Here is a 14,374-nt window from a genome sequence, read left to right as displayed (position 1 = left end):
CTTCCACATTTCAGTTTCTCAGCACCATTAATCTCTTATCACTTGGTTGCATTTTAGAATTCACCTTCCATGTGCAAATTCTTCAAACAGTCTGCAGAAATAATTCTGGATTCCTTCAAATTGAGACTTTTTGGCACATGTTCAAACAGACTCAGAAACCCAGCAGCGATTTTATTAAACGTAGTGGTGCTTTTTATCAGAATGGCGTGAGAATGGCTTTTATTTCAAAAGGAGAGGCCAAAAAGCCATTAATGAACTAGGCTACCTTGTGAAAATGCTCTTCTTATTTTTGTCTGATTTTCTCTATGGCTTGAACTAGCAGCCAAAATGGTTCTAAAATCTCTTTCCTCTCTGTAGTACTATGAGGAAAAGAAAACAAATACATTTGCAATAAGTGCTTGTGAGGGTGGTGATTTTACTGTGAAGGAAAAAAATGCCCTACTTTGATGACCTCTGCTTTGTATTAATGATTATTTAAGCAATCAGACATGTAAATAAGTTGATTTTGTTCAATTTTGTTAACATTAACATCACTTAAGTGATCAAAGGAAGGACTTAATTTATTTTGCTTTTCTAATAGAAAAATAGCAGCTACTACACTGGTGATTTGGGTATGAGGAAAGCTTTCTTAAAAGAGAGGGTGTCTATGGGACTGGCACTGTTAGGTGTGCAACAGCTGTGGAAATAGTTTTAATCTTTGGAAGGGGCAGAAAAGACGCTATATCAATATACAAAATATGCAATAAATTAAGTGAAAAATCACATAGGACTGGGGAATTTTAGTACTTCACCTTTGTAACTTAGCATAGTGAAAAGTTACAGAGTTCTTTGTTACTATGGTTTTCAAGATAAAGCTGCTTTTTCTTGTGAGTGGAGCTTTTTAATATTTGAATGCCAAAACCAGAAATGTTGTGGTTGTTTCATGAAAACTTTATTTACATTTCCTTGATATTCTTCTAATTTTCCCCTCTGTCTTATCTTCCTGGTTTCTACCATTTTGTCTTCATGTTTCTATTTTCCTCTCTCTTATTCTCGTATACATTGTTATTCAAATACCTGTTCATTAAATGTTGTGTAGTGCATCAAGTACTCAACTACTTTTTGCGAGCCCTGTGATATTAAGCAGAATTAACAGCTCCTAAGATTGGTTCTCACAGAAGCACTCAAATTACATTAAAGGAGAAAGAGAACAAAAGGCAAAAAAGAAGGACAGGAGGGGAAAGGAAAGCTTTTGGAAATGGGGACTGACAGAAATGCAGTTGGCAGGTACAACCAAGATAGGGAAAAGAATGACTTGGTTACTCTGGACCTGCTGGGGAAATTCTTTATGTAAATTCAGAATTTTATTTGAGAACTGCAAGCTGTATTTATGTATATTTTCCAAGCTAAGTTTGGATGTATACATTTTCACCATTTCTGTTGTTTTTTAAAATCCATCCTTAGCTAAAAGGGGAAAGTACAATCTTCAATAAATATATATTGACCAAGGAAGCTCTTATACTGAGATGCAAAGATACTTCTGAGGATGCCCTTTTATAGAGAAAAGACACTTGGAAAGGCCTTAGGAACTTTTTACTGAAAAAGTTCAAAAATCACATAGGAGAAAAACTCTGAAACACTGAAGATAAAGCAACTTTCTCTGTTTTTAGCAGCTAAAAGTATGATTCAGCTATTTACAGTAACCTGACAAAAATGAGACCAAACCCGGCATCTTCAGAAGGCTTAAGATGCAAGTAGTTATGAGAAGTTACGTCCAAGATTGTTTTTTCAGTGTCTGCATTTGTTTGTACTTTCTAGTTGAAACTAGAACATTTACAAAGCAAACAGTGTTTGCTTTATAAAAAATGAAGAAATTTGCTGAAATTGTAGCATCTTTCATGTGACATATGCATATAAATGCACAGTAATTGCATGTGAATAACAGAAGATGCATTCTCTGAAAGGCTAAGTATTGAATAAATGTGAAACAAGTTAAAAGTGAGTATAGGAATCTGCTGAGGTACTTGCCTTCTTTACCTTAATGTTCATTTGATTGGCCAACACAGATTTAACTGGATGTTAACTAGTGTTTGGGATCGATACCTTAATATTCCTCAGGGAAAACCTAAGATATTTTGACTATGAAAAAAATAGATTGTTTTGCTAGATTGACAGCCAGTACTGCTCACTTAAAGCACAATAAGTAAGGTTGTAAAGGTTGGAAAAGACTTTCAAGATCAAGTCTAATGAACTTTTTACTGTGTTGTATTTCACCCTCAATGAACTGTTGCTAAATGCAAGGTCCAGTAAGCAACAAAAATCTGTGGAAAGTATTCCTAGTGAAAATACTTTATTTAAACTTTATGATAAATTAAAAGTGCAGATTTATGGTAGTGTTACCCAGTAATGGGGATTCCCCTGCCAGTATTTCTGCTCAGTGAGAACAGGTTAAGATGTTATCACTCATGTTGAGTGAAGAGTGTAGGATTACATTTGTTTTTGTGAACTTAACCATTGTTCTGAAGAGCTCATGTAATTTTTCTGGTGCAACTTGCTCTCATCAAAAATGGGCTAATTAGAAAGACTTTAAATTGACTCTAGGTGACTTGGGCTAATTGCACCAGAGGCACACTCTGACAGATGCCAAAGTACTAAGCAAATAATTCTTGAAGAAGTCCATTTTGCCTACAACCTGAATCTGTAACAATTAAAGAATGTAAAGCCTACCATTGTTAATTGTGCCACAAGGTTCAGACCATGAGTTGCCTTTTCTGTGATGAAAAAGTTAGCAAATGAAGGTTTGGGACTTGCTTTTAAATGTAAAGAATTATTTAATAGCTTTAGTATAGCAATCATTGTTACTTTTTTGTTTTAACGCAGACTACAGAGACATCTGTCATTTACAGTCAATTCCCTGAGGGAATATTTGATAGAAAAATTAGTCTGGATGTTAGCATTTTGGCAAGCTTTAGGACAACATTGACAGTAATTTTTTATATGCAAATATTTAAGAAAACGTCAATGAGATTTATTAATTCACAGAATTAGAGACTGAAATTCTGAAATGCACGTAATATAGTCATTCCAAATACATCTTTTATTTTGCTAGATATGGATGATATCACAGATTTCAACAGAATTCTTTTGCTGCTATAGTTAGAAGAGGCATTTACTGGATATAAGCACTCTGAAGGTGCAGTTGTTGAGAAAGATGGGGGGAAGAAGTACTTTGTCTAATAGTCTCAAGATTCTTATAGAAAAGGGAGACCAATACTTCTTCCTTATTTGAAAAACAAACAAAACAAACAAACAAAAAAGGTCATCACAAATCTGGCAGATGTTAAATATGGTGAGAGATGTGCTGGCTGTTTACTGCAGCTCTTCAGATTCAGAAGCTGCACTGAATCACATCACTGAAATTTTCTGTTTTCTGACAGCTGTTTTTGCCATTTACTTTAAAAGCAGATGGGGAAAATGCAAAGAAGAGCTGTCAATTTTATTACCATGTATAATCAGCATCTGTGCAATACATCAGACTCATTGCACAGTTTACACTTCCTTCTGTGTAGTAAAAATTGTTTTGGACTTTCTTGACAAGTTTCTTGCAAGCTTTTTGTAGATGCTGAAATTAAGGTGTTGCAATTAAGAGTGGAGATCACTGAAAGCTATAACTACTAACTGGAACAAATTTACTTAATCAAGAGTTTATGTCCTTATTATTTCATAGTAAAATATATGGTTAATCTGCTGCTCCATATTCAAATTCATGTTTACTAAAGTAAATTATTTCATTATTATTGAATACTTTTTTTTAACACTTATTGATAACCCATTGTCAGCACTGCTTAATGTATTTGGATGCAGCGTATCTCTGTGCAGCATAATTATTGTGCCTTTCCCTACTGAGCAGGCTTAATATATTGTACCCCATGTGTATAATATAAAATGCAAATAATTTTGAAGGGAACTGGATATTCTTCATTCCCAGCCCATCCTCTTTCCAAGAGCAGAAGTCTTTCATAGAAATGACTTCTTCCAGAGGGAAAATAAGATGGTTTGAAAGTGTCTGTATAAATAAGCATGTTGTCTGTCTCCCTAAGTGCAGAAGTAGTTATCAATAATGGTGTGATATGGGCTCCTAGCAGAGGACAGCATCCTCTTGGAAACCGTCAAAGGATTTACATGTCATAAGGCTCTGGGGACCAGATGGAAAGGATCTGTCTACTTGCTGGGGACCTGATTTGATTTGATTTGATTGGGTTTGAACTGCAGAAGCACCTTTGCTTCTTAGAATAGTAGGTGGTTGTATATTACAGTACCTGCAGGGATGAGCCATGGGAAAGACTTAGAAAAAGAAACATTCACAGTACTTTTTGTAAATAAGGGAGGTTAGGGAATAGCCTTCAACAAAGGTTTCAATGGTTTCAGCTAGTTTGGCAGTGTTAAAAGACACTAAAACACATATTGATGTAGGATTTCTTTGAAGTGAAGCAATAAAAGGAGCAAGAGACTTAATACTAAGAGCATTAATTAGCATTTTGTGTGGCTATGGGCAGAGTAGAGTACTTTTTATACATGAGGCAGTGCATGCTTTGATGAAGCATGTACTTAACTGTCTTCCTCCATTATCTTATCTTCTTTAATATGCTACTAAAATTGACTGTGGCCTTTGAAAAAGAAACCACCAAGGTACTGTTTGTGATACATAGATGATCATTTATTAAAAAAAAAAAAAAAAAGAAAAAAAAGAATGACTTCAGGAATGACTTTGAAAGGAGATATTATGCACAAAATTTAATACAAGTTCCATGGAAAAATACAGATATTAGCTTTTTGTTCTTCTCTAATAATGGTACTTCTGACCATGTCATTTGTGAGCACTTAATAGCTATTTTTTTCAGTAATATATAACTACATCCCATTATATTCCAGAATTAAAATTTTTGATTTAATATGAGGAATTAAGGGGAGTTTTTAATTACTATGAGTTTTATCAGTAGAATGCAAATCTCCTTTTGATATTATTTTATCTCTGCTTTTTGACCCTAGAATATAGCTAATTAGATTTTCCTCTGGAATGGTGGATGCAAATTTGCACTCTGTGAAATTCAGCTGATTCTACAAAGATAAAGCAGATTAGAGGATAACAAAGCTTGAAAATGTGAATTTGATTTACTCTCTTTACAGACAAAGCAGGGTATAAAAGATTCTTCTGTATTTAGATAATCCTATTTTTTCTTATACTAATCTCATTTTCTAAAATGTGATGTCTTTTATTGCATACACTTTGGCATGAGTTAATAAAAGACATACTTAGATGATCCTACTATAACAAATCCTTTATCCAGAAGAGCTTGTAAATTTATCCTAGTACTATGCAATCTGTCTGTTAGACTGTAGCTTTTTCACTAAAGGGAAATCTTAGGTAAGGTTGACATGAAGTTCATTTTACATATACACCAGTGAATTGGTAGTTCTCTTAATTAGAACTACTAGAAAGTTGGCTTGCAGAAGTGTACTGTAGTAGGACCGGTTTGGGACACATATAATTTGTGGACCAATTGGACAGCTGTAGTCTGCTATTCCATCTTGTCATAACAAATGGCTTTCATGTATCCTGCAAGTTTATAGAACGAATATATTCATAAATTAAAAGAGTAAATTGGAAAATACTTTTTGTAACACTGGACTTTATCTTTCTAGTTTCATCAGTTTCATGCCATATCATGTCTAGTTAAATAAAAGCATTTTATGTTTAAGGATAGGTGCAAGCGGACAGGAGTCCTCCAGCAGTAGCTCATAAGTCTCTTCATCATGAGCTAATAAACAGCATTTACAGGAGGCCTGTGTATGTTCCCATACCAGACAGATTGGTATGGGAAGACTGCTATTGCAGTATGATTCTCCTATACAAGGACATTCTTTTCTCCATTGTCTCTCTCACCACCACTTCCAGTCATCCTCTGTAATATGACTAAATTCTCTCCCTTTTTACCGTCTCCTTTCCATCACCCAATGTATAGGTTGCCTACCCTACACATTTCCCTGTGCTGTGATTCTTTGGCAGCTTTTCCAGGCTGCACACCTGACAAACGTCTGCTGTTCATGCCCCAGCTTTTGTGCAGTCAGTGGCTGCCAAATAGTGTGTGTAAGAGGAATGGATGGATAGCTGCCCTTCCCTTCATGGCTGGGTTACTTTGGTTTCTCAGCTCCCTCCCACTACTAATTTAAGGAAGGATTTATACATTTATTATCTGAAGCTTTTACCTCTCTTTGACCTAGCCTTGTGAGCAGAAAACGGTCTAGATGAAAGGCATGCATAAGCTCTGTTTTCTGAGGAAACTCAGCCAAAAAAATGAAGCATAAGAATAGAAAACACTTGGCTTTGGCTGAGTTTGAATTGACCTTTAACTCAAGCAATTTTTACTTATTCAGATGTTCGCTTTCTACATCTACTCAAGGGTACTGGGAAAGAGTGACCTTGTCCCCTTCCAGCCTCGTCAGTACTGCTGGTCTGATGCAAAATGTGCTTCATAGATCCAAAAGGCTCAGCCAAGGCGAGGAAAGCGTGTGAAAGAATATCCTGTTTATGGAAAAAGTTAACAGTCTCATACCGTGGGATTCCTTGTAGTGTTTAAAATGTACCTGAAAACTGTAGCAAGGTGGCAACATTTTCCTACTTAAGGACTTTATAAAATAATGACCTCTGTCTTAAACAGTGCTGATGAAGTGAGATTTTCTGTGTGTCAGGAAAGTTGTTTTTTTTTTTTTCTTTTTTTTGAGGCTTTCCTTTTTTTTGGCTTCTTTATATGCCAGTCGAGAACAAATGCTGCTAAGGAAAAGCATGGACAAATTTAAGAAATTTTGAGTATTACATCTATGAATATCTCCATCTGAATAAAACCTCACACATCTCTATATATATTGGAGCAAAAGTGAGAAGGAAGAGTGTTAATAAACTAGGATAAAAGGGGGGGGGGGGAATACGGTAATGATCCTGCAGTCAGATTAAAAAAGGAATTTTGTCCTTAAATTCTACATTGATTTCTGAATATTTTCAAGTAGCGCACTAAATTCTACACATTATGAGTCATTCTGTGAAATAGATTTTTGGTGCCATCCTTACATGTGTGTAGTTGATATCTGTGTAAAAGAGAGAAATGTTAATTTTATTAGAGAGGCATAATATATGTTTATATAACATTGTACTTTCTAGAATACATAGTTTCATTCTTTCAGCTCTACACGATATAATTCATTTGTGCAGCCATAAGCATTAAATAGAGTGTCATGTGGAGATGTAAATTCTATTTTAAATGTCTTTATTGCTGACCTATTTTGACTTGTTGGTAAATGAATCATGGGTCTGCAGATTTTGTATGGGCAAAGCTCTCTATGTTCAAAAATTTTTGGAACACAGCTTCCATCAGCCATATTTGTAGTATGGCAAGTTTGACTCAGTTTCAATCATTTAAAGCAAATATATTCAGTATCATAAACTACAATTTTAGATATGAAAAGTTGTATAAAGAAATTAGAAGTATAGCCGTGTAATTCTAATATTACAACTTAAACAAAATGTTTTATATTCTGTATCTAAAAAAATCGCGTGTCTATGTTTAAAAATATGGCATTTGCCTTATTGCAGGCAGCAGCATATGTTATTTGTTCTGTAGGAACATTCTTCTCTACTTTATTAAGGTTTACGTTTGAACGATTAACTGACAGAAATCTTCAGAATTTTCTAAATAAACTTTGTATATAATTGCTGTATATAAATCATAAATTTGGAGAAAATTAACACTAACTCAAATTTGAATATTTTAATGACACTTCCAGCTTAAATTTTACAAATATCTTATGTGCATTGGAAATAAATTTTCTTTATGTACAAGAAGAAGGTTGGTCTTTAAATCATAACATTACACTCTGTAGGATGAAAGACCAGACAAAAACTGATTACCTTTTTTTAACGAATACTGAAATTAAATGACTTTGTATGTCGAGTTAAAAATTGAACTAGAAAGGAAAGCCAAACCAGACTACTTTTTTTTGTTGAAGTCAGTCTTTTCTAGTTTGTTATAGCTTTAAGTTGTTTTTTGGCTTGGTTTTTTTATTTTATGCTCATGATATTGTTTTGCAGACGGCTAGAACAAAATTCAATCAAAGTCATACCTCCTGGAGCTTTCTCACCCTATAAAAAACTTCGAAGAATGTAAGTACCCAGTATTTTAGATTTAAATTACATGTATACACACACATATATATACACAGTATATATATTTGCACTTGTATATATGTGTATATATAAATATGTAAATAAAAAGCAGTTCAGTGTCATACAGAAGACCTTCCATCAGTGTGTGAGTATATAAGGAAGTTTGACTGCTGGAAGATTAACAGATATGGCAGTCTGGTTACAAAGACCACATAATCTCTTTGTCAGACTAATAGTAATTGTTTTTACAAAGTGTTAAAGTTATTGAAATTATTTATTATGGTTTTGCATAAAAGCAACATGTTAGTACAGCAAACATAAGAAAAAAAAACCATGAGGATATGCCACTCTCATTTTGGAATATCCTTGAGGTTCTGTCTGATCTGGCTACAGGACCATATATAATTCTGTACAAAAGGTACTTACTGTATTTTAGGAAAAATAATTCTATTAGTCTTCATTTTTTTAACCACTTAAAAGATCTATTTTTAGCCATTCATTTTGTTTCAGTGGTTTTATTTTCAAATTTTTTGGCAGTCTCTCACACAAGTATTCTAATTTCTCTCATTCCACTCCTAATTCTAATTATTTTAGTCTTTGCTTTTTTGAAAATAGCTTGGATTAACTGTATCAACTTTCATTTATTACAGTGACCTGAGCAATAACCAGATCTCTGAAGCAGCTCCAGATGCTTTCCAGGGCTTACGTTCTCTCAATTCACTGTAGGTATCTGACATGTAAACATGTAAGCTAATTTCTCATATTCCTATGGTAAAGTTATTCTGAATTTTTTGCGAAATTTAGTATAGATTCAATCAACGCTGAAAGTTATAAAGGTAATTTCAGAATGTTAGAGCTATAATAGAATATTGCATCACAGCTGGACATTATGAAATGTAGGTTTTCTTATAAATATTCTCATGGTAAACAGTTATAGGCATTGAAAGATTTCTTTTATTCCCCAGTTAGTTGGTCTTAAAAAGAGCAATTCACTCACAGAGTTTCCTTGGCAAGTCTATGCACAGTGCCATGCTGGTTCTTTTGAAAGTTTCTTGGGTGACGCACCTGTTGGGAAACACATGATCATGCCACCTCAGACGAGCAAGTATCAAGTCACTGCTGTTAAGTTTCCTTCAGGAAAGTTGAAAAATTATTTTACTTTTACATTCAGAATCACATAGTATATGACTTCCATGATATCAGCTTTGTTTGCTTTTTTATTTCCTGATACAGTGTCCTCTATGGCAATAAAATTACAGAACTTCCAAAAGGCCTATTTGAAGGACTGTTTTCTCTGCAATTGCTGTGAGTATTTTTTAGTATTTACTCTATGTTGGGGTTACCCAGAAGGGAAAAATTGATGAGATATATGCCTAGAGAAAAACTGGCAGAAGATCCTCTACGTAAGAACAGACTTTAATAAAAACAAATTATCTTAAAGCCAGAGGTGTCAAGACTTTTGTAGGTCAGCTTGCCATTCATCCACAAATGTGATCATATCTCACTTAACGTCTCAGCCTAAAGTGAGTAAAATGAAACTGTTATCTTATGGAATTTATGGTGATAAAATCCATAATATACTATACTGTGCTGAGCTGGAAGTACTCAGTAGTGCGTATGAAGTTGCATAGGAAACATAGTAGAACCATTTTGGTACTTTCATTTAGAGGTAGTGTGTAGTGGATACACTCTACAGTATCATTTGTAGTTATACTCATGTAATAACAGAATTGCAGACTTCCAGTGATGTTTTTTATTATTTTCTGAGATTTTTTAATGTGCAATTCTTTGACTCCATGAACTCCAGCTGCTGTTTCTTTTAACAGTTCAGAAACTCCCATGTGTAATCTTATAAACCATTTCTATTTGGTTTTAATATTAGGAGTACAGAGGAATGTCATGGTGATATGTTTATCAAATATTGTCAAGATCCAGCAGAAAAGACTGTGCAGTAGTTGTACTGTATGAGAGAGAATTGTGAAATAGGCCATGAAACAGTGGTAGTGCTTTTGGAAAATATTGTCCCAGAATCACTGCTTGTCGAAGTGGCTTCTTCCCACTAAACTGAAACCATTTACTGTTTCAGTTGCATAGTTAGTGATTGACTAAATGTCTATTATTAAAAACTCATTGAACATGGCAAAGGAAATTCAAGTTCTAGCACCATCTAGGGTTCTACATTTTGATTTTAGTCACTAACTAGTATTGTAATGGGATTTTGATATCCTTTAAAGAGAATTTATTTAAGAAAACTTATTTCAGATTTTCAAAGAAAAAAAGAGAAAATTCTAAAATTATGTTAATTGTCTATTAAGAAAATGTCCATAATTTGATATATTCTGCGTAGACAATACTTTTCAATCTAAGTACATTTCTACTTGTGTGGTAAATTTGTTTATCAAAGCATTGGTTTTCAAATCCACCATTCCATCAATAGGAGAAAAAATGCATATATTTCTTTAGAAAAATGCAACTAGTTGAATGACAAAATCATTTTAGTTTTGAAAGCATGAGGGAGTTGGTTTAGATTGGCTTGTTTATTTTAGCTTTAGAAGTCAGGGAATACAGGGAAGAAAAGGTTCCCTTTGTAGAAGGAGAGGAAGAAGGTTCCAGACAGATTTGGACATGTTCCATGCCAACCAGTTTTTACTACAACTCTGTTAATGCGGCAGCATGCTGATTAGTAACATATAATTAAATGTGCCACTGCACATCTCTTCCAGCTAATGAACACAGTGTTCAGTTTCTTTTTGTTTGTTTGTTTATTTGGCAAAAGGAACTAGTTTTCCTTGTAGATACTTGATTTTTTAAGCTTGTTTCTTTGCACAGAAAATTACCACATGCATAAGTTCTACCAGCACACACAAGGAATGTGATTTTAGCTGAATAAACTCACACAAGGGTGCAGATATTTTGAAATAGTTTCAGAGCACCTAAGTAAGGTTTTTCCACTTTGCTGAATATATATAACTATCTATATAGCTTGCCTTATATAACTGTCAATTAGTATTTGTTCATACATTGTTGTGATTTTAAAATGAATACAAAGTTTTACATGTGAAAAACATTGAAGTTGCAGTAACACTGAACAAATTCTTTTGATTTTATGATTGTCTTCCATTAAACAGATTATTAAATGCCAACAAGATCAATTGCCTGCGAGTTGATGCTTTCCAAGATCTGCACAACTTGAATCTCCTATCTTTGTATGACAACAAGCTTCAGACTATTGCAAAAGGCACCTTTTCACCTCTACGTGCAATTCAGACCTTGTACGTATGCTTTTATTTATGGTTATCTTTAGTATGACTTCTTATTCTACAGTGCACTAAAAATATCAGAAACTACTGAGACTAAAGGGAAATAATGTGTGAAATTATCTTTTTTTTCTCCATGAAAGGCATTTGGCTCAGAACCCATTTATCTGTGACTGCCATCTGAAGTGGCTGGCGGATTATCTTCATACAAACCCCATTGAGACCAGTGGTGCCCGCTGCACCAGCCCCCGCCGTCTGGCAAACAAAAGGATCGGCCAGATCAAAAGCAAGAAATTCCGCTGCTCAGGTAATTTTCTTAGTTCAGCTGCTGTTTTTCTTTTATTGGCAAAAACAGTGGTTATAGAAGTTCTAATGAAGGCAGCTGGCTCTCTACAGAATTCTTAAATGTTGCAGAATGCTTTCTAGTTCTTCAGCTGAAGTCATGGAAGTCATAGACAATTGGAACATTACTACAGTTAACATGCTTGGCACTCTTTCTGAGTAGCATTAAATCTAACAAAAGAAATGCAATATATAATACTTCAGAATGAAATGCTGAAGTTATTTGCTACAAGTGTCACTGACATAAATCATTTTGTAGAATTTCCACAAGGCTCTGGAGTATATGAAAGATCTAAAAATTTCTAGCTAAATATGGAAATACAACATATTCCTTTTATACAGGGAGCTTACCTCAGACTGAAATTTACTGTTTTCTTTTTCTAATCTTATTCCATTTCCTACTTACATTTCTCTAAATCCTTAACTTTTGTCATATGGTATCCAGCTGTTCCAGGTGCATTTCACATTCTACAATTTATTCAGTCTCAAGTGCAAATAGCAGATGAGAACTGCTTGTTATCCATGTTTTGGATTTACATTTATGACTATCCACACTGTGTTGTTTATCACTTCTTGTTGTGAATACACATTTTTTCACTAAGTTAACTTTAGTCCATACTTACTCTAATAAAACTCATTCTTTGCTTGCTGACATTCAGGTGCATCTTCTATTTTTTTTTTTTTTCTCTTTATTTAGCTAAAGAACAGTATTTCATTCCAGGTAGGTTTGGCTCTGCAGTAAGATTGACTAACTGCAAATACTCTCCCCTTTCCCTCCAAAAAGCAAAGTTTGTTATAGCTTTTAGGAAATTGATGCATGTCTATTAACAATAGTGAATTCCTGTAGCTAGACATAGTTTTCTTTGTAGATTACTAGTAGCTCTGTTTTCTGGATAAGAGCTTAGCATGCAGCTCCATTTATGTTTTTGTCTCACAAATTTGCACACAACCTACCAAAATACCTTTACTTAAATTATGTAGAAGGCTGCACCTGCTAGCTGATATTTCAATTGATGCCTTTGTTTGCCATCTACCTTTCCTTTTCTGCTACTGCTGTTTTTAAAATGTAGCTTCTGAGCTGCTTTTAAACACAGGAAAACCTACTTCTGTCAAAGAGCTAGTACAACTTAAAACAGACTTTACAAACGAATGTTTTCTTGCCTTGCTTTCATGCTTTACACTGTCTTCAGCTACTGCTTGCTCACCCTCCTCGTGTTTGCCAAATCACAGTGGAATGCTTGGAAAAGAAAGCTGACATTCATTAAAGGCATTCTGTGGTCACACGCATACAATGAATCAGAAATGCTTTCCCTTAAAGAAAACATGACTTTCGAGTTGGGTTGAAACAGTAATTTACACACTGCTTTCAGCTACAGTGAGTCTAGGATATTTTCTGGGAAGACTCACTTATGATGGCCCTAGCTCTTTGAAATATGTTTCTATATTTATTTTACCTTGTTTGTCAGGTGTGTGCACTGATTTCTTAATAGAAAAAAGCAATAATGCACTTGCATTATTTTCCTAACAGGTGACAAATAATTGTTTGGCAAAATAAACAAAAAATAATGAATCTATTGATGAATTACAGTAAGTTATATGCAAGCAGGGTTTTCTGCCATAGCATAATATCCAGAAAAATACCCACAATAATTGATTATGACACCAGTGCACTTGTTCTTTCAAGTATTACAGATGTATTGTCATTCTGCAGTGTCTGAAATACTGATTTATTGATTGGTCTTTATCTTTTAAGCTGGCATGCTAGCTTTTCTCCTAATGCTATGTGATGTGTTACTTAAACTTGCAGCAACCATGTGAGTTCTTCATGCCCTCATGCTAAATGTTGGTTACAATATTAAGAAAAGAAAACTTAAATACAAAATAAGGAGTCATTTGTCAGCATTGGCAGCCACAAAAATGTGTTTTAAAGCAGCATAAAACAGAGGGGGATTCAGTTTCTCAAACCTGTAGTTACCACTTCATTTCTTAATGAGTAGAACAGCTGTATTCCTGCCACAGAATGACTTCTACTCAACTTTGCCAGCACAACTTTTGTCTCTGAGTTAGAAGTGTTTTCTTGCCAGCAAATGTCTTCACAGCTTGTTTATACTATGGCCACACATGCAGCTTAGGTTTGTTTATGTACCCTTTAAAAATGCTTTTCATGCAAAAAAGAAGAGAAAGAACAAAATCAGTCAAAAAGTGCTACAGATGTACTTCTTGAAATACAGCTTGTGTACTTTCTCTTTCCATCAGGTTATCAGGGAGATGCTGCATGAAATTCTTCTAATTGTTGAAGATCTTGTCCCTGAACATTTTAGTTTTTTTTACTTTGAACTACTAACAGTGATTTATTCTGAAAACAGGAGGAAAAAATGTGTTTGTAATTTTGCTAACAAGTATTAAAAAGTGCTCAAAATACTTATTTATGCTTCTTTAAATACTGTAAAAATCTTTAAATTTCTTTAAAAGTCAAATATCATTTCTATATTTGTTTTAAAATGTCATTGGGAGATCTTATTCTGCAGGTGCTAAGAATTCTTAATTGAATTTGAATATATTAATCTGGAAAACTAAA

The 14,374-nt window shown here is 34.1% G+C and overlaps 1 protein-coding gene across 2 annotated transcripts in view; it reads left to right on the top strand.

The window, feature by feature from the left end:
* The window catches only part of SLIT2 (slit guidance ligand 2), a 245,409-nt gene that overhangs the window by 170,665 nt on the left and 60,370 nt on the right, over positions 1–14,374 (top strand). For both annotated transcript variants that reach the window (XM_042871561.1, XM_042871560.1), the window contains exons 10-14: positions 8,123–8,194; positions 8,848–8,919; positions 9,431–9,502; positions 11,326–11,469; positions 11,598–11,761. In XM_042871561.1, coding sequence (XP_042727495.1) covers positions 8,123–8,194; positions 8,848–8,919; positions 9,431–9,502; positions 11,326–11,469; positions 11,598–11,761 — 524 coding nt within the window. The remainder of the gene's footprint in view (positions 1–8,122; positions 8,195–8,847; positions 8,920–9,430; positions 9,503–11,325; positions 11,470–11,597; positions 11,762–14,374) is intronic.

Source organism: Lagopus leucura, unplaced genomic scaffold (genome assembly GCF_019238085.1).
Source record: "Lagopus leucura isolate 7727_CA_CO unplaced genomic scaffold, USGS_WTPT01 Super-Scaffold_100004, whole genome shotgun sequence".
Classification (NCBI taxonomy): domain Eukaryota; kingdom Metazoa; phylum Chordata; class Aves; order Galliformes; family Phasianidae; genus Lagopus; species Lagopus leucura.
Note: the sequence above shows the minus strand (reverse complement) of the source record. Positions and strands in the feature narration are given on the sequence as shown.